Source organism: Poecilia mexicana, unplaced genomic scaffold, assembly GCF_051168715.1.
Source record: "Poecilia mexicana isolate PSO_F unplaced genomic scaffold, ASM5116871v1 scaffold_10, whole genome shotgun sequence".
Classification (NCBI taxonomy): domain Eukaryota; kingdom Metazoa; phylum Chordata; class Actinopteri; order Cyprinodontiformes; family Poeciliidae; genus Poecilia; species Poecilia mexicana.
The window spans coordinates 16,686,219-16,708,165 of record NW_028263379.1 but is presented as its reverse complement, the minus strand read 5'-3'; the positions used below and the strand labels follow the sequence as shown (position 1 = coordinate 16,708,165).

At 40.1% G+C, this 21,947-nt stretch overlaps 3 protein-coding genes and 6 non-coding genes across 9 annotated transcripts; 1 reads left to right on the top strand and 8 right to left on the bottom strand.

The window, feature by feature from the left end:
- The first annotated feature begins 582 nt into the window (after positions 1-582).
- nudt22 (nudix (nucleoside diphosphate linked moiety X)-type motif 22) lies at positions 583-4,556 on the top strand. Its single transcript, XM_014983647.2, has 7 exons — positions 583-676; positions 1,754-1,965; positions 2,948-3,470; positions 3,550-3,675; positions 3,837-3,934; positions 4,111-4,204; positions 4,296-4,556. Exons 2-7 carry the CDS (start codon positions 1,877-1,879, stop codon positions 4,392-4,394), a joined length of 1,029 nt encoding a protein of 342 aa, XP_014839133.1. The 5' UTR covers positions 583-676; positions 1,754-1,876; the 3' UTR covers positions 4,395-4,556.
- On the bottom strand, positions 4,429-9,449 carry si:ch211-107m4.1 (heterogeneous nuclear ribonucleoprotein U-like protein 2). Its single transcript, XM_014983646.2, has 11 exons — positions 8,840-9,449; positions 7,882-7,955; positions 7,571-7,804; positions 7,373-7,485; positions 7,019-7,285; positions 6,771-6,893; positions 6,566-6,667; positions 6,288-6,456; positions 5,923-6,147; positions 5,780-5,838; positions 4,429-5,502 (listed from the first exon to the last, which is right to left on the bottom strand). Exons 1-11 carry the CDS (start codon positions 9,316-9,318, stop codon positions 5,425-5,427), a joined length of 1,923 nt encoding a protein of 640 aa, XP_014839132.2. The 5' UTR covers positions 9,319-9,449; the 3' UTR covers positions 4,429-5,424.
- A 622-nt stretch (positions 9,450-10,071) lies between these two features.
- LOC106915799 (transmembrane protein 179) lies at positions 10,072-15,515 on the bottom strand. The gene is made up of 4 exons (XM_014983657.2): positions 15,075-15,515; positions 14,471-14,608; positions 14,257-14,335; positions 10,072-12,778 (listed from the first exon to the last, which is right to left on the bottom strand). The coding sequence occupies exons 1-4, from the start codon at positions 15,395-15,397 to the stop codon at positions 12,581-12,583; spliced, it is 738 nt and encodes a 245-aa protein (XP_014839143.2). The 5' UTR covers positions 15,398-15,515; the 3' UTR covers positions 10,072-12,580.
- Positions 15,516-18,315: 2,800 nt separating this feature from the next.
- trnaf-gaa (transfer RNA phenylalanine (anticodon GAA)) lies at positions 18,316-18,388 on the bottom strand. The gene has a single exon. It is a non-coding gene; the product is annotated as a tRNA-Phe (tRNA).
- A 555-nt stretch (positions 18,389-18,943) lies between these two features.
- On the bottom strand, positions 18,944-19,016 carry trnaf-gaa (transfer RNA phenylalanine (anticodon GAA)). Its single transcript has one exon. It is a non-coding gene; the product is annotated as a tRNA-Phe (tRNA).
- Positions 19,017-19,258: 242 nt separating this feature from the next.
- On the bottom strand, positions 19,259-19,331 carry trnaf-gaa (transfer RNA phenylalanine (anticodon GAA)). Its single transcript has one exon. It is a non-coding gene; the product is annotated as a tRNA-Phe (tRNA).
- A 241-nt stretch (positions 19,332-19,572) lies between these two features.
- Positions 19,573-19,645, bottom strand: trnaf-gaa (transfer RNA phenylalanine (anticodon GAA)). Its single transcript has one exon. It is a non-coding gene; the product is annotated as a tRNA-Phe (tRNA).
- A 241-nt stretch (positions 19,646-19,886) lies between these two features.
- On the bottom strand, positions 19,887-19,959 carry trnaf-gaa (transfer RNA phenylalanine (anticodon GAA)). Its single transcript has one exon. It is a non-coding gene; the product is annotated as a tRNA-Phe (tRNA).
- A 1,811-nt stretch (positions 19,960-21,770) lies between these two features.
- Positions 21,771-21,843, bottom strand: trnaf-gaa (transfer RNA phenylalanine (anticodon GAA)). Its single transcript has one exon. It is a non-coding gene; the product is annotated as a tRNA-Phe (tRNA).
- Positions 21,844-21,947: the final 104 nt, after the last annotated feature.

Below are 21,947 nucleotides of genomic sequence, written 5' to 3'. Positions count from 1 at the left end.
AGTAGAACAAAAATATTTGTCGTCACTACCACAATTTTTTTTGTCACAAAAAGCAATGTGTTAACAATGTAATAGCATATATTTTTTCATAGTCAATGTTGTTTATTGGTCTAAAATAATAAGTCTGGCATTAGTATTAAATGCCTAAAATGTTTCTCTGTGATTCTGAGAAGTATGACAACATAGTTCTTCTCTTTTTAAAGGAGAAAATAAATGCTTTTAGAAACATCAAAGAGGAACACAATTTTAGATAACCTACCACAATGGTTAATGTTTGTACTATTTTTTAAAATTTTGTATGTTTACTTTGAAAATTACACACAAAAAAGTATCTAGGCAACTTGACGGAAAATAGAGCAAAAACACGCCCCTAACTTTTCCACGATGGGAAACCCTGCTATTACCTTAAGTGGACACATAAATTTGATTTTGATCATAACATTATAGTGACATGCATTCAGTTGTCATAAATAAGCGATCTGTCTGAGCAAAAACATACATTTTTAGTCATTTCATTCCACAATCAACTGCAATTTTACAGTTTGACCACGCGGTGGTGGTAATGAGTATATTTCTGACATCTGACGTAGATTTGGGGGAAAGAGGAAGAAACGACTAGTGTTGTGAAAGGTAGTTCAGTCTGGAGAAAGGAAGCAGGAACAAAACTGCCAAGCAGGTGAAACATATTAAAATAACTCTTAGGGTAAACTAGTTAATGTTTTGCATGCTAAATTTGTTAAATAACATTATTTGCCAATACTTCATTTCATTGTTACTGTGTTGTTTGTGTTTTTGGTGCTGCTGAGGATGATTATTCATTTATTCATTTGCTTAAATCCAGTGAAAGTGATCTAAAACTCTAAATGACATTTTAAACCTTCTATATCAGGTAATCGTCAGCGTCAGATCGTTGTTTTGTTAAGTTTTATTGGTTTAAAATATTAAAGAAGACGAATCTAACATTAAACCACACCTTGCACCTCTGCAGGTTAAAGAGCAACATGAAGTGTATTTGTGGAAGGGGTCCCTGATTATACAGTCATCACCTAAAGCTGTTAGCAAACAACGACATTATCTTAACATTTTCAGACTAATTTGTTATATACGTTAATCGAACCGTACAGTTTTAAATGCTTTTAATTCAAACTGTAAACGTTCGCAATGTTAATACTTTTCGCTATATCCTCAGCAAGAATGTCTGCATCTAAAAAATACTTTAAAGCACAGCGATATGCGGGTAATAATTGCTAATGCAAGAGTGCAGTGATTCAAGATACAGTGACACAACTGTTGATATCACACGGAAAGGACTGAGTCAGGAAAAACAGATACATGGACAAAAGTTAAGATTCTTAAGTTATATGAACAGCAAATAAGTAGCACTCATCCAGAATTATTAGATGTTTTAAGACTTAAAATCAGAATCGGAAAAATTTGTTGAACAGCAAAAGTCGGCTCCACACAACCTCCCATTCTCTTTGATGACCAAAACAAAACCAAATCATGCACATTTGGACTCTGTTCAGTGGAAAAAGCCACTAATTAGTTTCTATTTCTAACGCTTACTCGTTTTATCTCTTGAAGATGCAATATTGAATGTTGAACTAAACATAGATATTACGTTCATCCAGCTTTATAATCTCTGATTTGTTTGACCTTGGTGTTTCTGTTTGCTTACGATGAGTGAACCAACTCGGATGTTATTTTCCCTGACGTCTTTAAAATTATTTACACGTGATTTTTTTTTCTTTAGGTTTAATCTCACCAGTTACCAGGATACAAAACGTCATTGTCTTCATATGATGATCACGACCAGTTAAAGGGGCAGGTTGAGCTCAGAGAGAGTAGTGGACTCCAGTGATCATCCACAGTAAACATGATGGACCCTGAAGTGTCTCTTCTGCTGGACTGTGCACCCTGGAGCGGGCTGCGGGAGCACCAAGTACAGGTGGAGCTTTCAGACAGGTACTCAGATCTTTACTGATTTTCTTATATTTTTTTTTAATGGGTCCTGGTCAGATGTTTTTAGACCAATGATATTTTTTTTATTTAAATTATTTTTTTTTATATAAAAGTAGTATTGTTTTTAAAGTAAAAGTACTTTAATTAAATTCAAAAACACTTTATTGGTCCCAAAAGGAAATTAAATGTTGTAACACTTATATTGAGAAGTTTATGCATAAAAATATTTTGTCTCCTTGATAAAAGTATATATATATATATATATATATTTTTTTTTTTTTTTTTGCATTTTTTTCGTCCAATCTTAAGCTTATTTTTCTCCATAAAGGGAGATTTAATATTTTTTATATGATTTATACAAATGTTTTGTTTTTTTTCATTCCAAAGTGTCTTAAAAGTATCTTTTCAGCTCTAAGAGTAGGATTTTTTTTCATGAAACTTATTGTTTCAAAGTCTTATTTCATTTAAAGTATGTTTTGGTAAAATCTATGATTATATAAAAACAATTTATGTTTTCATATAGGATTAGTTTTTCTTAATTTTTTAGCAAAAGTTAAAGACATTTTTTTTATTAAACTTAAAAGCCATCCCATATCAAGGTTTTATCTATAAAAGCTAAGTTTTTTGTTAAGGAATTTACTATGATTGTTTATTTTTTATTTTTTTGTTCAACCTTTATTTAAGCAAGAAATCACCATTAAAATTAAGACACTCTTTTACTAAGGAAGCCTGGCAAAATTTTGTTAGTTTAGCTTTTTTTTTAAATAAAAAAAAAACAGCAGCACATGAACCAGTGTTGATACATAAAATAAAACTTTAACTTGGATCTTTAGACCTTTTCTTCCCCGAAGCCTGTTACTACGACAAAGTTTGCTCCATATTTTATAAATGAACCTATGAAAACCAAAAGCCTCTGATAACTTTAAAGAACTGTTGAATAACTCTTTGAGAGATGAAACTAAACTCTGGATTATTCTTCCCTCAGATTCAACAGGCAGACAGATCCTCTTCTTGAGCAGCACATAAACCAGGTTTGGACCGAACGGCTCTCCAAGGAGCCGTGGCTTTTTAACGGAGCCAAATTCAGGCTACATTCCTTCTGCTTGGCCTCTCCAGAGAACCTCGGCTGCTTTCAGTCTGACTGTGGAGACGCAGCTCACCGGCCTGGGGACTTTATTAACGGCTGTACACTTCAGACAGAAGACGGTGAAGGAGTCAGTCAGAAGATATCACAGCCAAAACATCGCCCTGGTTCCGTCCTCACACTGAGGCTGGGCCTCACCTGCTACAAGGACTACCTGGGAACAAACTGGTCTGGTGAAGTGGCAGAGCTACGCCGCCGTGGGCAGGAGGAGTTTGGCAACCCTCTGGCCCTGCTCGCGCAGCCCCTGGGCGTCGGCGCCGTGTTGTGCACATGTGATGGTCAGGTGGTGTTCATCAGGAGGAGCCAGAAGGTGGCCGAGGCGGGGGGGCTGCTGGACATTCCCGGCGGCCACCCGGAGCCAAAGGTGACGTTTAAAGAGTAACAATGTTTAATTTAAACCCTCGGTCTGTGGTTGGTCTTCATGCGTTTGCTGCCATCTTCAGGCGGTGTGTGAGCGTCTGGGCGAGGCGGCGGGTGAAGAGCAGATCAGTCTGGTCATGATGCAGCAGAGGCCGGACGCCGTCGTCTCGGAGCTGTTCTCCTCTATCTGCGCTGAGATCAGGGACGAGGTAACTGTTGCTTCATGTTTAAAATAAGAACGCTTCAATTTTAAATCAGTTCTTAACGTGACAGTGGCTCTTCATTGTCCTTTTCTCAGTTCAGTTCAAATGTAGTTTATTGATCCAGAAGGGAGATCAGATTGAGACAATATTTCTTGTTCTGTCTGAAGGTAAATATTCCTTTGAGCAGCCTCGGCGCTCCTGTCCTGATGGGCATCGCTCTCAACCACACCAGCGCTGGACGCCCGAGCTCAGAGTTTTACATCAGGTATTATTATCCTTTCTTTATCCAGGTAAAAAAAATATATTAAAATCTTATAGCTACAATCAAATCATAATCAAAACAGAGCAGGTTTAAGAGGAGGCGTTTTCTGTGACGTGAGATATCACCTGACGTCTGAAACATTTGGTAACTTTAAGTCACTTCTGTCTCTGCGTCCTCAGCTGCTCTCTGTCTTCTCATGAAGTCAGAGCGTTGTACTGGAAAGGAGGAGCAGAGGCCAGCGAGTCCACAGACGTCGTCTTCCTCAGCACAACGGTCAGTTCAGCTCTGAAGTCGGAGGCGTGATTTCCTGCTTCAGCATCGGGGCTGGTTACAGACGTCGTTTCTGTCGTGTTTTGTGTCGCAGGAGGTGATGCAGCTGAACAGAAGCAGCCCTCTGTGGTCGGAGATGTGTCCCTCCGCTAAAGGAGCCATGCTGCTTTATCAGGTGGTGAAACCAGGATAGCCAAGCCAAACAAAACCGGGAGGAAAGATGAGCACAAAGTTTACCAGTTAAATTTATTCACCTCAAGCACTCTGAGACCAGCAGTGGTGTCACAACTCTGTTCTTTGTAAAATAAGACGGTTAAAATATTTTCAATAAAAATCTTTTACAAAGTTTGAAAAACATCTCATCATTTCATCTTTGAAAAACAACCCCGGCTATCTTTGATTGTACAAAACAGCGTGCAACATTTATCGCACTGCACCGTGCAAAAGTTTTAAGCCATCCCTCTGTTCTTTCGACTTTGCCTCCAATGAGCCATGTTTTCTCGTAACCTTTTAAGGTGGTCTGGATCACGTTTTCTTTGGACTCTGGCTGCTTTTTGACGCTGTTCCTCTAGCTGACCATGATAAGCTAGAAGTTGAACTGGGAAAAATGGAGGGTTTGTTTTCTGCCACTGTGTCCGTCAGCTTACCACCATCAACATGTGAATGTACTATGAAGCACATCAGGGTCCCTTGGACTCGATAAAGCGCTATACAAGTACGGGCCACTTAAAATGTACCACATACATTTAAGTGGCCTATTTAGCTGTTCAAGATGACAGAAATGTAACTATAGAAGACTTGTTTTTAAGCCAAACTTCTCCCGTGATGAAAAAGGAGACCGGCTGGGATAGACTTTTAGAAGACATATTTTTCAGCAGGTTTGTATATAAACTCCATCACATTTATTGATTCCCTTTCCGTTTGCGGTCATTATGGCTCTGCAACTACCTCCCAAGGAGCATCAGAGGACCAATAGGTTAACTCCTTTCAGATGAGCCTGAAGTGTCAAAAACAATTGCAGATCCTGGATTGAAAAAGGAGAATGTGGAGAACAAATGCTTAAGAGGTTACAAGAAAACGCATTTCTGTCTAATTTCAAATGAGGGACGCCTCATGACTTCTGCACGGCGTTGTAGTCGGCATTTGTTTTTTGCAGTGATCGTCATAAAAAAACATCCCAGTCCACTGTGACAGCGGCCTCGTTCTTCTCGTTTCATGTTTCCTCAGGAGTAACTCTGGTAGCCGCTGAAACCGAAACTTCTGCTGTAGTTGTAGTTCTGCTGCTGATAAGGCAGGTTCCACTAAAATGACAAGAAAAAGAATCAACCCGGAGCAACAACACACACACACACACACACACACACACACACACACACACACACACACACATCTATTTAAATATAACATTAAATCTATTCTTATACAGTTAAAAATCTTCATGGAAAGATTCTAATTTTGTATTGGTTTGGTTTATCAACATCAAATAAAAAATAAAAACTTTAAATGAGATTATGTGTTGCAACAGAAAGCAATTCAGACTATTTTAAGCTGAACAAATAACAGATAAAAATTCCTCACATGTCTGGCCTCTGGTTGCTGACTCCAAGGCTGCATGTCACTTCTTGTGTTGTGCCAACCTTCAGAGACAAAGGCAATGTTAACCAGCAGTTTGCACCAGTATGTCGACATAAAAGAAAATATTCATTGTGTCTCATGCCAACCATGAACAGCTCCCCACTGCATCCCATTTGACGGTGGAGGACTGAGAAAGTGACGTCTTCTCTTGTTCCATCTGGGTTTCTTGTCTGGTTTGATGACAGGAGGCAGCAGTCTGTGAGCCTCCTCTTTGTACTGCGTCAGGAGGATTTGTGCCTGTTCCTGCGGCAGCTCTGCGTACTGTAACTCCTCCATCAGGTCAGGCTGCGGTTCTGGAAGACTGCAGCTCACTAAAGCCAGGAAAACAAAAACAATGTCAATGCTGTGTCTGAACAGGGACAAAAAGATCACATAAAGACAATAAATGCCCATCCCTGTGTGCAACTGAAGTTGAAACCCTTTTTCCCAAAAAGAAGCAAATAAATCGAACCTTGGAGTTTGAGCAGGGCAGTCTCAGGGATTTGCTCGCCGTCGCTCATTCGACGCTGCGACAGTCGTGTTTTCCACTCGTCGGCAGACGGGAAGATCACCACCACCCGCCGCCTGAAGCCTGCAAACAGCTGCAGCTTGTGTCGACGTGCAGAGAAGAGGACGTTGCACTGGGAAAACACGAAAAAAAAGTTGCGTTAAATGATTCACTCACACAAACAGCAAGCTTTTATTTTAATTAGTAATTTTTATTTTTTTTTGGGTGAAGTTCTCAGTTACCTGGTCGAGGATGTAGTTTCCAGGCGTCTTGGCAGCGACTTTAATGAGATCAGTTAGACACTGGGAGGCCTGCTGCAGCCTGCCGTCTCTCTGACCACCACTCTGCACAAACACACACACACAGGTTATGAGGACTAGCTGCTCTGAAGTGGATCGAGCTCTAAAATAATTGCTCAAATGAATACAAATTGGAGTTTTCACTGACAAGCATACAAGCGAGCAGATCTTCTGTCCCCAGCAGTCTGTACTTCTTCTCTGGATGCTGCTTCATCAGCGTCTGAGCCCAAAAACTCTTCCCAGAGCCGGGAAGACCCACCATCATCACCACCTGCAGGGACAGAGAGGTGAAACCTGCAGCCTGAACGATTGATTACATATTGAGTGTATATTCATTCACATTGAAGCACAAATATGAGGTTCTTTAAACCTGAATAGCAAGGTCCAAAATCTAACCTCAGACTGCATTCTGGAGGTAGGAGCCGATGTGATGCGCACTCTCTGACCAGCAGGGAGCGCTGTCAGCGGCATAAATCCCATTGGTCCAGGGTACCACTGAGGGGTTATGTGGTCCAGAAGGAATCGGACCGAACAGTTCTTACAGAGAACATGAGGAACCAAGGCTCGACCCCGCAGCAGAGAGGCACTCAGGGAGAAAGCTGCGCCCAGGAAACGACCGTTTTTATGGAAAAACAACTCAACAGCGCCATCTGCAGAAAAGGCCTGTGGTTGTGGAAGCACAAACAATAAGAAATTTGAGAACAATCCCAGCACCACTCAAACTAAAGAATATAAAGAAAGACAACTCACAGCATAACAGCCAATGATGTCCCCCTCAGAGAGAGGCTCACCGTACTCCTCTTGGGTTCCATCAGAAACCTTTTTACCGCGTCCATCGTAAGCGAAAGAAAACTCGTCCTCCCCTGACATGAAACACAACAAGTTCCAGTTAAAGCTCTGACAACAAACAGAAAAAACATGTTCGGATAATAGCGACCTGATCCTCACCGAGCAGCAGAGAGGAGTCGCCCACAGACCAGCCCACTCTCAGTCCGTATGGATCCTTGACCTCTTGGTCAGCAGTCAGCAACCTCCTCTCCACCCGAACCTCAAAACCCACCCGTCCCTGCCGCACCCCGTGGGTGAGCCTGCAGCCGGACCAGAGCAACGGGAACCGATCCCAGAACCGTGGCTGCCCCCAGGACCCATCAGAGCTCACTTCAAAGTGGAGGTGACAGCCGTCTGTGGAAACAATCAAAGTGTCAGCGACGTTTCTAACAGCTTTCCAGAAAAGGAAACTGACTTCACTCTGGACTCACATGGATCTAATCTAACTTTATCTTCATCCCACTCTTCCTCGCCTTTGTCCTGTTGAAGCTGTGGTGATTTGGATCTGGAAAGACACAGCAACTCAATTAAAAACACTTTCTGTGAAGAGAAACTGAATAAATCTGATGAGTAAGCCTTCCTGTTAAATGTTCAGGAGTGGAGAAAGCCTCACTGGTCCCTCATACAGGGCTTAAGAAAATGACTCAGATCTAAGCATTATAAATAGTCAAATTAGACGAATATGGATGGTGAAAAAAAATGAAATCAAACAGACAATTGTAATTCTATTTTTATCATCCCATAACCTCTACAACTCAAACGGAAACATGTAAAACTATATAAAAAAGATTTTAAAAAGTGGTTCTCTGAGTGTGAACACCCTTAAACTAAGACATTGAAAAACTTTTCTTGGCATCTAGACCAATTTGAAAATTTGAAAAAAGATTTCTCAAATCTGGACTGCATTATACTTTATACAGCTTTTTTTTAAAGCTGTATAAAGTTATAATGGACAATTTTGATATTAATGTTCATTTGTCATTTTGCCAACAATTATAGAGCTTGACAAAAACCTAAGTTGTGATGAAGCAAATAAAAGATCAAATGTAACCTTTAAATATGAATAAATGAAAAAGAACTTTCTCATTTATGAGAAATGTTGGTTTAGATTTCTAAACAATTAAAAAATAAGGAATGGAGTTTAGAAACTCCAAACTTTTTCCATACTCAAGCCTTTCTTTTCCAGTGTGAAGGAATTCTTGTTAGTCAGAAACACTTTAAATGACAACATTTACATCAATTTGAATCTGGTGGTTTAAATTCAATAAAGCCATATCCACCAGAAAGAAGGTACGGAAAAAACATTATGAAGAATTAAATTACTAAATTTGTCCCGTTTAGCCTCCCATAGCTTTGTAGATTTTAATATTCACTTTATTAAGGATTTACCTTTTGTATCGTATCTCCTCCTTGAACTCGTAGAAAGCTCTTCCTCTGCCCATTTCCTCAGAGAGAGGACCATCTGAATGCCCCAGCTGCCTGCCCTCCGCCTGGCAGACAGTCTCGGTCCCTGAACGGCACTCAGAACACGGTGGTACCGCTGGTGAACCGGGTTCTGGCTCAGTCTGAGTGGCAGTGTCTGTGTACTCTCTACCCCGGTCTACTTCACACGGCGCAGCGGCACAGTCGACCACCGGCAGTGATGAGGACTCGGTCCGAACCTGAACTTCAACTGGTTCCGTCGGTCCAGAGGGTGTTGACGAGCTGCCCTCCAGCAGTTCTACATGTTCTGGACTCTGTACTGACTGCGAGGCTGACCATAGTCTGTCCACCAGGTCAGCCTTCAAACCTCTACTGTCCAAACCCAGTTCGGTTAGTTTGGACCGCAGTTCGGCCACTTTTAACTTCTTAATGTCCACCAGCTTCATTCTTAAGACATCAGGATAAACCAGGCTGTGGATTTTTTCAGGAAAAAAAAAGAATCAACAGAACGATAAATAAGGGAGTGATTCAAAACATTATTGCTTTGTTCTTCTTCGTCTTCTTTTTGGAGTCAATTGGCGGGCGGTTGCCCTCCTTCAAGTTGCATTACCGCCCCCTGGGGCTAAGAAGATATAACGTTTAGGTTAATCTCATTCATAGTTTTTGAACAAATGTAGTTGTCTTAAAACCAATAAAAACCAACACTGACCTAATGTCTGACAGTGTTGGCAAGAGATAAATTACCAACATTGACACTTAAATATTTATGCACCTCATAATTCAGTGGTTCTTCAGACATGTTTCTTATTTTAATCAGAACTGAAACACAAGGATTGACATTTATTCTTATATATTTTTTTAAATACCACCATTTACATGCAGGTTATATCATTTTATTCTGTTGTATTTAACAAATACCTCATTGTTTCTTATTAAAACTGGTCCACAGGGCAAAAAAAGGTTATGGGCATTGGGCAACATGTGGAGCACAAAACAGAGACCTGAAAAAGTTTAAATGTTTTAGAGTTTTAATCTATCTCAAATTTGAAGGATCCTTGAAATTCATATAATCATTACTTTATTCATTATTTTATTTATACAGATTAATGTAGTGTAGCCATCAATTCAGTAAACACGGGCCGCCGTTTTGTTGCTGGATGTACTATAGTATCATCAACACACAAAAAGAAACTACAACATAAGAGCAGGTATTTTATTGAAATACAGGACAAATGCAAAAACATGAATATGAATGAGAGAACAAACAGAACTACAGTCAATTCCATTACAAAAACCATTTTATAAATAGCTTCATACTGCAACACCAGCTGATCTCTCTTTACTTCAGACTTCCAGCTCCACCGTTTGCGTTTCATTACAGCCACTCTGGTCGTCCACAAAACGCAACAATTTAAACAGAAAACCTCAGATAAATCTGCAACATTTTTTCTTTTCATCGTCATTCTCTGTATCCAAGCTACCACAGATCAACAAAGTAGTTAAAAATACCAAGCAGATCACCGGAGGAGATCCAGAGAGCAGCTCCGTCCACACAAACAGCACCATCATAAAAGTCGTCACAGGAGCAGAGAGGCTCAGCGGTGTGCACACAGCAGAACATTCAGGTCAGGCTCACACAGTGAGCCCTTTTCCATGAACATGTAGCTCTTTCTCACAACAAAAGCACCACAGTGCTTCATCTGAATAAAACAGAACAAGCTTTTTTTTCATCCCTGACGAGGACACAACTGTGCAAAATGTTGGAATCCAGGAGAAATGTAAACAACCATGCTTATTAAATAACCAACAAAAAACCATCATGATGCATTGTCAGTAACATAAATAAATAGAACAAAGCACAGTAAATGTTCTGAACACTGGTTATTAAATCACTGGACTATTATAGCATATCTGATTAAATTAGTCGAATCCTTTCAGTTTGAGATAAGAGTGAAGTCTTTGTTAGGACTGAAACCTCTGACAATTTTTACTTACTTTAGTTGTTGTTTGCCTCAAATTTAATGTTAGACTAGAATTCCCTTCTGTGTTTGCCGTCTTTGAGCTCATCTCCTCTACACAGAGCGACTCTCAAAACTGTACACATACCAGTTAAAATGCCAGGTGATTATTTGTCTCTTACCAAGCAGTTTTGCACAAATAAAATAGAAGATCAAAAATATCATGCAAAGGCCTCATCAGTCAAGTGAAATGTGAAAAAGGATCCACAGCACTATATAAATATATATACATCTCTTCACAGTAAAAACAGATAGAAACTGTTGAAGAAAATAAGGGACACAGTAAAGTTACAAAAACTGGTGCCAAGAGAATGACAGCAACATTGAAGGAGCTGCAGGAATCTCTATCAAGCATTTGTTGTGCTCTATATGTGACAACAATGTTCTATGTTTTGCACTAAGGAGTAGGGCTGCAAGACTGAAGCCTCATATTTCAAGTAAAACATACAAGAAATGACAAAAATATCGCTAAACCTTGTGAGGAAACGAGTTAATAGTCACATGAAAACATAATTGAACTTTAGGCCACAGTGAAAAAAAAACCCAACAAAAAAACCATTTGATCCAAAAATAACATTGGACATTACTAAAAAGAACAATGTGAAGCATTGTGATGGCAACATCAAGATAGAACTAGACTTTTTGTCCACCAATCATGAACTGTTCCAAACATCAATTGACTTTTTACCAAAACCCTTCCAGAGTCTGCTAGAAAGCTGAATGTGAACAAGGTTTTTATTTTTCCAAGTCAAATAAATAAAAGAAGAACTTCATAAAAGGACGATTAATGGTATGGACTGGTCTAGCTAAAGTAAAGATCTGACATAAAAATCAAAGGAGGCTATGAGCAACAGATCTCCTCATATTCTGATATATTTGGAGAGGTTTTGCCAGGTTGAACAGGTAGATAATGTCAAGTGAAAAGCTTTTTTCAGTTAAATTTTTACAAATAATGATTGTTCTCAAAGACGGTTTCTAAATTATTTATCATAGCCTTTTTATACATCACAAAAACGTGGGTTTTTATCAGGGTGTTGCTGATGTTTGAGGACCACCGTATATATAAAACATGTTCTAATTAGGTCATTTACCTAATTTATCAAAAACATTGAAAATCATTGGTTTTATAGCCATTTAGGTTACCAGGTTAGAAAAAAAACCAACATAGATTTTCTGAAATAAACTGTGTCTTACTCCAAAACATCACACACTTTGATAACTCCATCTTTGTAGGAATGTCACACAAATAAAAAAAATTATTAAAATGCAAATCTTAAGTAAAGCTGGCAGAAAATCACCTGAAGTTTTAATGAGTAAAATGATCCAAATATTTTTTCAATCAAATTCTCAATTTTAAGCATTTAGGTTTTCCTTTCAAGTCACAATTCCCTTTAAACTAGATAATTCCCATGGTTTGTTGTATATTTTATAATCTTGTTTAGATGCATCTCTCAGAAAAATAAAGGTAATAATGACAAAAAACTGTATCTTTGGCATTTCCCTACTGCAGTTTCTTGATGCTTCTTCGCAGATAATATAATTAAAAGGTCAGGCTCTGCTGACTAAGATGAGGCATATAAACAGTAAGACGTGCAGAGTGGACATTATGAGTGGTCATAATGAACAAGATGAGGTTTAAAACGGTGGCGTTAAATGTGAGGAGCTGCGTCACTACCTCACTCCCTCCCTGTCAGACGCAGACACTCGGGGTCGCAGGGGGAAGAGGAGGCGTCGGGGAGCAGCTGTCGAGGGGAGTGTGTCCCAGCAGCAGCTCCTTGTCTCGGTGCAGCCAAGGCCCCGTGATGTTCTGCCTGTGGGAGTGGTAGAGCCGCAGGAAGGCCAGGATGGACTGAACCAGCCACAGGGCTGTCACAAACCACAGAGATGCCTGAAGATGCAAACAAAGACTTACAGTCACGACTACAGGCCAAAAACATCTCTGAAAGTTTGGATTCACGTACTCAGCTTAAAATATTGTATTGTGTGTATCAAGCAGAGTTGTTTTGGTATTTCAACCATAGGAATCTATGTGATACACCAGAGGTCTGCAACCTGCAGCCACAAGTGGCTCTTTGAACATTTCACAATGGCTCTTAATAACTTTGGCTTGGCTAAAAAAAAAAAAAAAAAAAAAGGAACCAGCGGATATTTTTAAATGTAGAGAAGATAACAACACAGATTTTAAATAGTTTTCAGTTTATTCCTGCAGTATTTGAATTGAATTTCCACAGACACTAAAAGTATTACTAATATGTTTTTAGATTTCATTTTCTTGCCATTAGGTTGGAATCTAGGTGCATTTTTATTTTTCACATAACTTTCCATTCCACAGAAAAAAATATCCATCCTCTATTTGCTAATTTTTTATCTTCGTCTTTATTTTAAATTCTAAAAATAGAAATAAAATGGTAGTTCTTTAAAAATGCCAACAAATTACCAATAGTAGCTATTTGTCTGAAATTTTAAGTTGTCTTTTTTCAAAAGGTTGTGGGACATTTGAAATGAGTTTTATTTGGCTGCCCTGAAAGTGAAAATGACTCTTTAAGGTTGCACACTCCTGTGCTACACCAACACAGAGCAGTGAATGATTGAGCTGGGAGGAAAATGCTACACAGATTTCCCTTTTTTATCATAAATATAATGCTTCAAGGTGAACCTCTGCCCAATCTCAAGTCTTTTACAGTCTCTTAAGGGCTTTTGTTCCAGGATTGTCTGTGCCTTTATCCCAAACAGAAAAAATGTCTTGAAGAAAAACATCCGCAGAGCATGATACTGCCACCACTTGTTTTCACAAAGGGGGTGTTGTCTAGTTTCTACCTAATGTAGAGCTATGTTGGACAGAAAGCTGAAATGTATACAAAATGTTAAACCATGTATTACTTTTCTTCAAAATCACTACCTCTTGTTGGTTTATCATATAAAAACACAATAAAATTCATTAAGGTGTGGTGTTACAACTTCACAAAAGCTAAAAAAAAAAAAAAAAAAGTCAGTTGGGTGTAAATAGTTTTGCAAGGGACTGTGTGAATATTTCAGTTTTGAATCCATAAACTATATGTTTGTTTCAGAGACCTCCAGCTGTTTAATCTGGCAATACTTAGAAAAGTAGGTCAAAACCTTGATTCTCCCAACCAAACAGATTTTAATTTATATTTGAGATCATATGATTCTATGCCCAGGATCAATGTCTCCTTTTCCACTGAATAAATGAAACATCTAGATTTTTGACTTCAGTGATGACAATGCTGATACTTGTCCCGTTTTCTCATAATTTTTGATCACCCGTCACATTTATTGCCTGTCAATAGAGTAATGAAAGATTCTATCATGTTAGGCATGTTGGTGTGTTTCAGTTTGAGCTCCTACCTGAGCCAGACTGAGATCTGTGTAGAAAGTAGACGTGTCAACATCCAGGTAAAGAGGGACAGACTGGGACTCTGCACAACTGAACACAAAACAAGCATGAAAGACAAGAGATGTTATGACCAATGCTCATAATAGTAAACACAGACCATAAAAAGTTCTTCTACTCATCTGTTGAAACATTTATTACTGAGAGAACTTTATCATTTGATTTTACCTGTAGGGACGTGTGTTGTCATCGGTGACTGTGTCGCACCAAGAGCTGAATCCCAGAGACAAAATGACGCTGGCCCCCGCAGACAGGAAGAGCACACAGACGCTCAGCAAGACCGTGAGGAAGGATGAAAACAGGGTGCTGGGAGGCGACGCACACATGGGAAAACATCAACTTAAACAGCGTTTATTACATAAAAAGATAAAATGTATTATTTATGAGACGGTATTGGGTTAGTTTGAGCCTGTATTTACCTTTGCAATACTCTATTTTCCATGTTTAAACCACTTTTTATATTGGAAATTAAATATATAAAGCCTGCAACAAATTAAATTGTTTAAGCAGCAAAAAAAAAAAAAATCTAGAACATTCGATGGTAATGCATTTATAATTGACCACTAATTTGTTACAAATAATTAGTTATTTTATAATTAGTTACAGTTATTAGTACAAATACAAATGCTTTGCTTTTTCACTACAAAACTGCATATTGTTATAAAATACCAATTAGAGGCATATTGTACAGATGTTTATTTTGGACTGAAAATATTTGCAAAATTTGTGCGTCTGCCATAATAATAATGTTTGTGCATGTCCGTGGACTCACTCGTCATGCCGTCCGTGCAGGTAGAAGAGGCACCTCCACCCCTGCGCAGCCCCGTAAAGCGTTGTAAAAATACCCACAAATGTGGCGAGCTGGCAGGCTTCCAGCGGGCCCCACCGCTGCACCACCAGGTGAGACATCTCCCCGGGCTGTTCCGTAAACTCGGCCCGGTCTTCTTTCCTCCAGTAGCCGGCGGAGAAGAGGGCGCAGCGGCCTTTGAAAGCCGAGCCGTTAAGAGCCATCGGGACGACCACCAGCAGTCCCGCCGCGACCGAGAGGGCGTGAGCGGCGCAGTGGATTAGCAACAGCCGGCGGTCCAGTTCCATGCCGGAGGTCGAAAAAACAAGTCAAAAGAAAATGGGCGTTTTTAGTGGGATAAAGAGAAAAGTCTTCTGTCAGCACATCCCGCAAGTATAGCGCTTTCTAGAGAGGAGAGGGTGGGTATTTATAGAACTGGGGCGGGGCAGACGCTACACGGGTTGCACGTATCGTCAAAGAGGAGGAGGAACTACAGAGGGATCACTCTGACGCATATTCTAGAGTCCTGATAAAAAAAAAAGTACCAGAACATTCGATGATATAGCATATTACAGCTATATCATCGCATAGAAGCTATATTACAGCAGGTAATAATAATAATAACAACAACAACAATAATAATAATAATAATAATAATAGTAAACTATAATAAAGTATTCTATGTATTCTATTACGAACAAATATGATCAACTGACAATTTCTTCAGCAATTAAAAATATCAAGAGTGAGATTTTTATATGGGATCTGTAATATACATCTACATTGACAATAAAGGTCACACAGCTAATTGACAATATTCTTTTTACTTTGTATATTGTTACTTCTGTTGATGTCGCATTTCATTTATGCATTATAAAATGTGGCTGTGACTGCATAAAGTAAAGGAATACATGCAATGCATTTCTGAACAAGAACCAAATCTTTGGCAAATTTTTGAAGCTACATACTGAAATGTAAAATCCACAATTTTTTTTGCTTCCAATTATAAGTCAATAAACAAAGAAATACATGTAGAAAAATATATATGTATATCTAAAAATTAAATGTGTGTCTGTTTCTTTTTGTTTATTTGTTTTAAAGGTATTGAACATTGGAAAGAAAAAACTGGATGTCGATGTATCGTTCATCCATTATCTTACACGCTTATCTATAGTGGGGTCATGAAAGGTGCTGGTGCCTATCTCCAGCAGTCAACGGGTCAGAAACGGGATACACCTTGGACAGGATGCCAGTCCATCTGGGGACAAACAATTATGCACGCACACGCCCACTTAAGGAGAATTTCGAGAGACCAATCAACCTGACAGTCGTGTTGTTGGACTGTGGGAGAAAGCCGGAGTATCCATGCACAGGGAGGACGTGTAAACTTCATGCAGTTTGTATGTTTCAGGATTCAAATCCAGGACCTTCTTGCTGCAAGGCAGAAGTGCTATCAACTGCGTCACTGTGTAACCCCAATATTTATCAGTTATTTCTAATAACTATGTGTAATTGCAGAAATATTTGATCAAATTGTTTTGTTTTCATTTATAACCAAATGTGTTGGCGAAGTGGTACATCTTCGTACACAAACAATCTTCAGAGGTAAAACGTTTTCTATGACTAAGCTTCCTACGTCATGTAGGATATTTGCAGATGACCTACTTCAGTGGAGAAATGTGTGTCAAATCTCTGCAGGCAGGTATAACATGTATTGTGTCGAAAAAAAGGCTAAAATTAATTAAGAAATTGGCTTTTCTTTGAATCCTCAGAAAGCCAATAAAAAACAACGTTAAAGAGAGCAGCCCCGAAGTACTTCTGCAAAGACAGAAGTACTAAGATGCATTTAAAGCTTGTTTTTGAAAAGTAGCTGGCAGGTCCAGGTGGACTTCCAGAGCCAAGAATAATGTGGAATGCAGCTGGTTGAAATACCTCTCTGCAACTCGTTATACAATCAGCAAAAGCTATAATGAAAACGCATCTTTAGGTAAGAAGGGAAAAACAAACATGTGAGAACATTTAACAGTCATCATCTTAAAGTATGGGAAACAGTTGGAGTACCAACAGAGAACCCACACATGCACTTGAAGACCCGGCAGACTTCATGTATTAGAACCCCGGGCTGGAATTCAATCCAGGACCTTCTTGCTGCAAGGCAACAGAGCTATAATCTGCACAGATCAAATTCAAATAAACATAAATAGTTAATAAATGCATTTTCAATATAGGAAACATGCAATATCTTGAGCAATATGTTGTCCAGGTATACATTTAAATCCAAACGATTTTCAGAAACAATTTTAAATGATCTGAGAGAAAAAGCAGAAAACTGTTTACTCAAATAGCAAAATTAAACCCCACAATTCTTGACTTTCCCAATGCTAGGTTTCCTATTTAATGCTCACTGTATTTGAACTTTTGGCCAGATCGGGCATTGTACAGGAAATTTTTGGGTAGAATTTTTACTGTTCAGTGATTCTCTACATAAGCTGTGCTTCTTAAATTCGATTGCAATTTTGTAATTGAAGAGAAGTTTTTGTGCTATAACATGGCATCTTAGAATAGGCATAAGACCTCCTCTGAATGAGGGCAAATTTGTCAGTTGGAAGTCATTATAAACTAAAGCACCAAAAAAAAAAGTTAATTGTTTTTAATGGTCCTATTGTATAATAATCAAATAACCTGCCATTCTAGATGTGAATACAGTTTGAAAAATAATTGCACATGCAAAACAAACACAGAAGAATTAAATTATGTACTTGGTAGATGTTTCTGTATTTTGCACAATACTCAGCCAAGATAGCATACAACGTTAAATCAAAGTTGAATTAAAGTTAGAATCGTCAATTTTTGGTTGAAGTCGACAAGTGACTGTGGATCAACCATCAAAAAACCATCCAATCAAACCGATGAAACTGTGTCATTGAATCAATGTTGTTTTGTGGTTGAAATATCAGACTGAAATGCTGAGGTCTGATTAATGGTTGAAGTCACTGTGCAAAAACTGCACAATGATCGCTCCTGGAGCTCGAAAACCGGCCACGTATAAGTTGACACTGTTGATGATGGAGTGATGAAAGCTTGATTTCTGATGACAGGACAAGTCTCTCAAAAGCGAGAATGCCTTGTATTGACTAAAAGCAGGTATTATTGATAAAGAACGACCTCAGCAAAGGTCCAGAGTGACATGAATGCCTTGTAGTGATCTTTTGACATTTCTAAGATTTGCCGAAACCTGGGATTGAACCAGGGACCTTCAGATCTTCAGTCTGACGCTCTCCCAGCTGAGCTATTTTGGCGAAGGCACCTGTGCAAAAACCGCACAGCGTTCGCTCCTGGAGCTCGAAAACTGGCCACGAATAAGTTGACACTGTTGATGATGGAGTGATGAAAGCTTGATTTCTGATGACAGGACAAGTCTCTCAAAAGCGAGAATGCCTTGTATTGACTAAAAGCAGGTATTATTGATAAAGAGCGACCTCAGCAAAGGTCCAGAGTGACATGAATGCCTTGTAGTGATCTTTTGACATTTCTAAGATTTGCTGAAACCCGGGATTGAACCAGGGACCTTCAGATCTTCAGTCTGACGCTCTCCCAGCTGAGCTATTTCGGCGATGGCTCCTGTGCAAAAACCGCACAGTGTTCGGTCCTGGAGCTCGAAAACTGGCCACGTATAAGTTGACACTGTTGATGATGGAGTGATGAAAGCTTGATTTCTGATGACAGGACAAGTCTCTCAAAAGCGAGAATGCCTTGTATTGACTAAAAGCAGGTATTATTGATAAAGAACGACCTCAGCAAAGGTCCAGAGTGACATGAATGCCTTGTAGTGATCTTTTGACGTTTCTAAGATTTGCCGAAACCCGGGATTGAACCAGGGACCTTCAGATCTTCAGTCTGACGCTCTCCCAGCTGAGCTATTTCGGCGAAGGCTCCTTGTGCAAAAACCGCACAGTGTTCGCTCCTGGAGCTCGAAAACTGGCCATGTATAAGTTGACACTGTTGATGATGGAGTGATGAAAGCTTGATTTCTGATGACAGGACAAGTCTCTCAAAAGCGAGAATGCCTTGTATTGACTAAAAGCAGGTATTATTGATAAAGAGCGACCTCAGCAAAGGTCCAGAGTGACATGAATGCCTTGTAGTGATCTTTTGACATTTCTAAGATTTGCCGAAACCCGGGATTGAACCAGGGACCTTCAGATCTTCAGTCTGACGCTCTCCCAGCTGAGCTATTTCGGCGATGGCTCCTGTGCAAAAACCGCACAGTGTTCGCTCCTGGAGCTCGAAAACTGGCCATGTATAAGTTGACACTGTTGATGATGGAGTGATGAAAGCTTGATTTCTGATGACAGGACAAGTCTCTCAAAAGCGAGAATGCCTTGTATTGACTAAAAGCAGGTATTATTGATAAAGAACGACCTCAGCAAAGGTCCAGAGTGACATGAATGCCTTGTAGTGATCTTTTGACGTTTCTAAGATTTGCCGAAACCCGGGATTGAACCAGGGACCTTCAGATCTTCAGTCTGACGCTCTCCCAGCTGAGCTATTTCGGCGATGGCTCCTGTGCAAAAACCGCACAGTGTTCGGTCCTGGAGCTCGAAAACTGGCCATGTATAAGTTGACACTGTTGATGATGGAGTGATGAAAGCTTGATTTCTGATGACAGGACAAGTCTCTCAAAAGCGAGAATGCCTTGTATTGACTAAAAGCAGGTATTATTGATAAAGAACGACCTCAGCAAAGGTCCAGAGTGACATGAATGCCTTGTAGTGATCTTTTGACGTTTCTAAGATTTGCCGAAACCCGGGATTGAACCAGGGACCTTCAGATCTTCAGTCTGACGCTCTCCCAGCTGAGCTATTTCGGCGATGGCTCCTGTGCAAAAACCGCACAGTGTTCGGTCCTGGAGCTCGAAAACTGGCCACGTATAAGTTGACAATGTTGATGATGGAGTGATGAAAGCTTGATTTCTGATGACAGGACAAGTCTCTCAAAAGCGAGAATGCCTTGTATTGACTAAGAGCAGGTATTATTGATAAAGAACGACCTCAGCAAAGGTCCAGAGTGACATGAATGCCTTGTAGTGATCTTTTGACATTTCTAAGATTTGCCGAAACCCGAGATTGAACCAGGGACCTTCAGATCTTCAGTCTGACGCTCTCCCAGCTGAGCTATTTCGGCGATGGCTCCTGTGCAAAAACCGCACAGCGTTCGGTCCTGGAGTTCGAAAACTGGCCACGTATAAGTTGACACTGTTGATGATGGAGTGATGAAAGCTTGATTTCTGATGACAGGACAAGTCTCTCAAAAGCGAGAATGCCTTGTATTGACTAAAAGCAGGTATTATTGATAAAGAACGACCTCAGCAAAGGTCCAGAGTGACATGAATGCCTTGTAGTGATCTTTTGACGTTTCTAAGATTTGCCGAAACCCGGGATTGAACCAGGGACCTTCAGATGTTCAGTCTGACGCTCTCCCAGCTGAGCTATTTTGGCGATGGCTCCTGTGCAAAAACCGCACAGCGTTCGCTCCTGGAGCTCGAAAACTGGCCATGTATAAGTTGACAATGTTGATGATGGAGTGATGAAAGCTTGATTTCTGATGACAGGACAAGTCTCTCAAAAGCGAGAATGCCTTGTATTGACTAAGAGCAGGTATTATTGATAAAGAACGACCTCAGCAAAGGTCCAGAGTGACATGAATGCCTTGTAGTGATCTTTTGACATTTCTAAGATTTGCCGAAACCCGAGATTGAACCAGGGACCTTCAGATCTTCAGTCTGACGCTCTCCCAGCTGAGCTATTTCGGCGATGGCTCCTGTGCAAAAACCGCACAGCGTTCGGTCCTGGAGTTCGAAAACTGGCCACGTATAAGTTGACACTGTTGATGATGGAGTGATGAAAGCTTGATTTCTGATGACAGGACAAGTCTCTCAAAAGCGAGAATGCCTTGTATTGACTAAAAGCAGGTATTATTGATAAAGAACGACCTCAGCAAAGGTCCAGAGTGACATGAATGCCTTGTAGTGATCTTTTGACGTTTCTAAGATTTGCCGAAACCCGGGATTGAACCAGGGACCTTCAGATGTTCAGTCTGACGCTCTCCCAGCTGAGCTATTTTGGCGAAGGCACTTGTGCAAAAACCGCACAGCGTTCGCTCCTGGAGCTCGAAAACTGGCCACGAATAAGTTGACACTGTTGATGATGGAGTGATGAAAGCTTGATTTCTGATGACAGGACAAGTCTCTCAAAAGCGAGAATGCCTTGTATTGACTAAAAGCAGGTATTATTGATAAAGAGCGACCTCAGCAAAGGTCCAGAGTGACATGAATGCCTTGTAGTGATCTTTTGACATTTCTAAGATTTGCTGAAACCCGGGATTGAACCAGGGACCTTCAGATCTTCAGTCTGACGCTCTCCCAGCTGAGCTATTTCGGCGATGGCTCCTGTGCAAAAACCGCACAGTGTTCGGTCCTGGAGCTCGAAAACTGGCCACGTATAAGTTGACACTGTTGATGATGGAGTGATGAAAGCTTGATTTCTGATGACAGGACAAGTCTCTCAAAAGCGAGAATGCCTTGTATTGACTAAAAGCAGGTATTATTGATAAAGAACGACCTCAGCAAAGGTCCAGAGTGACATGAATGCCTTGTAGTGATCTTTTGACGTTTCTAAGATTTGCCGAAACCCGGGATTGAACCAGGGACCTTCAGATCTTCAGTCTGACGCTCTCCCAGCTGAGCTATTTTGGCGAAGGCTCCTTGTGCAAAAACCGCACAGTGTTCGCTCCTGGAGCTCGAAAACTGGCCATGTATAAGTTGACACTGTTGATGATGGAGTGATGAAAGCTTGATTT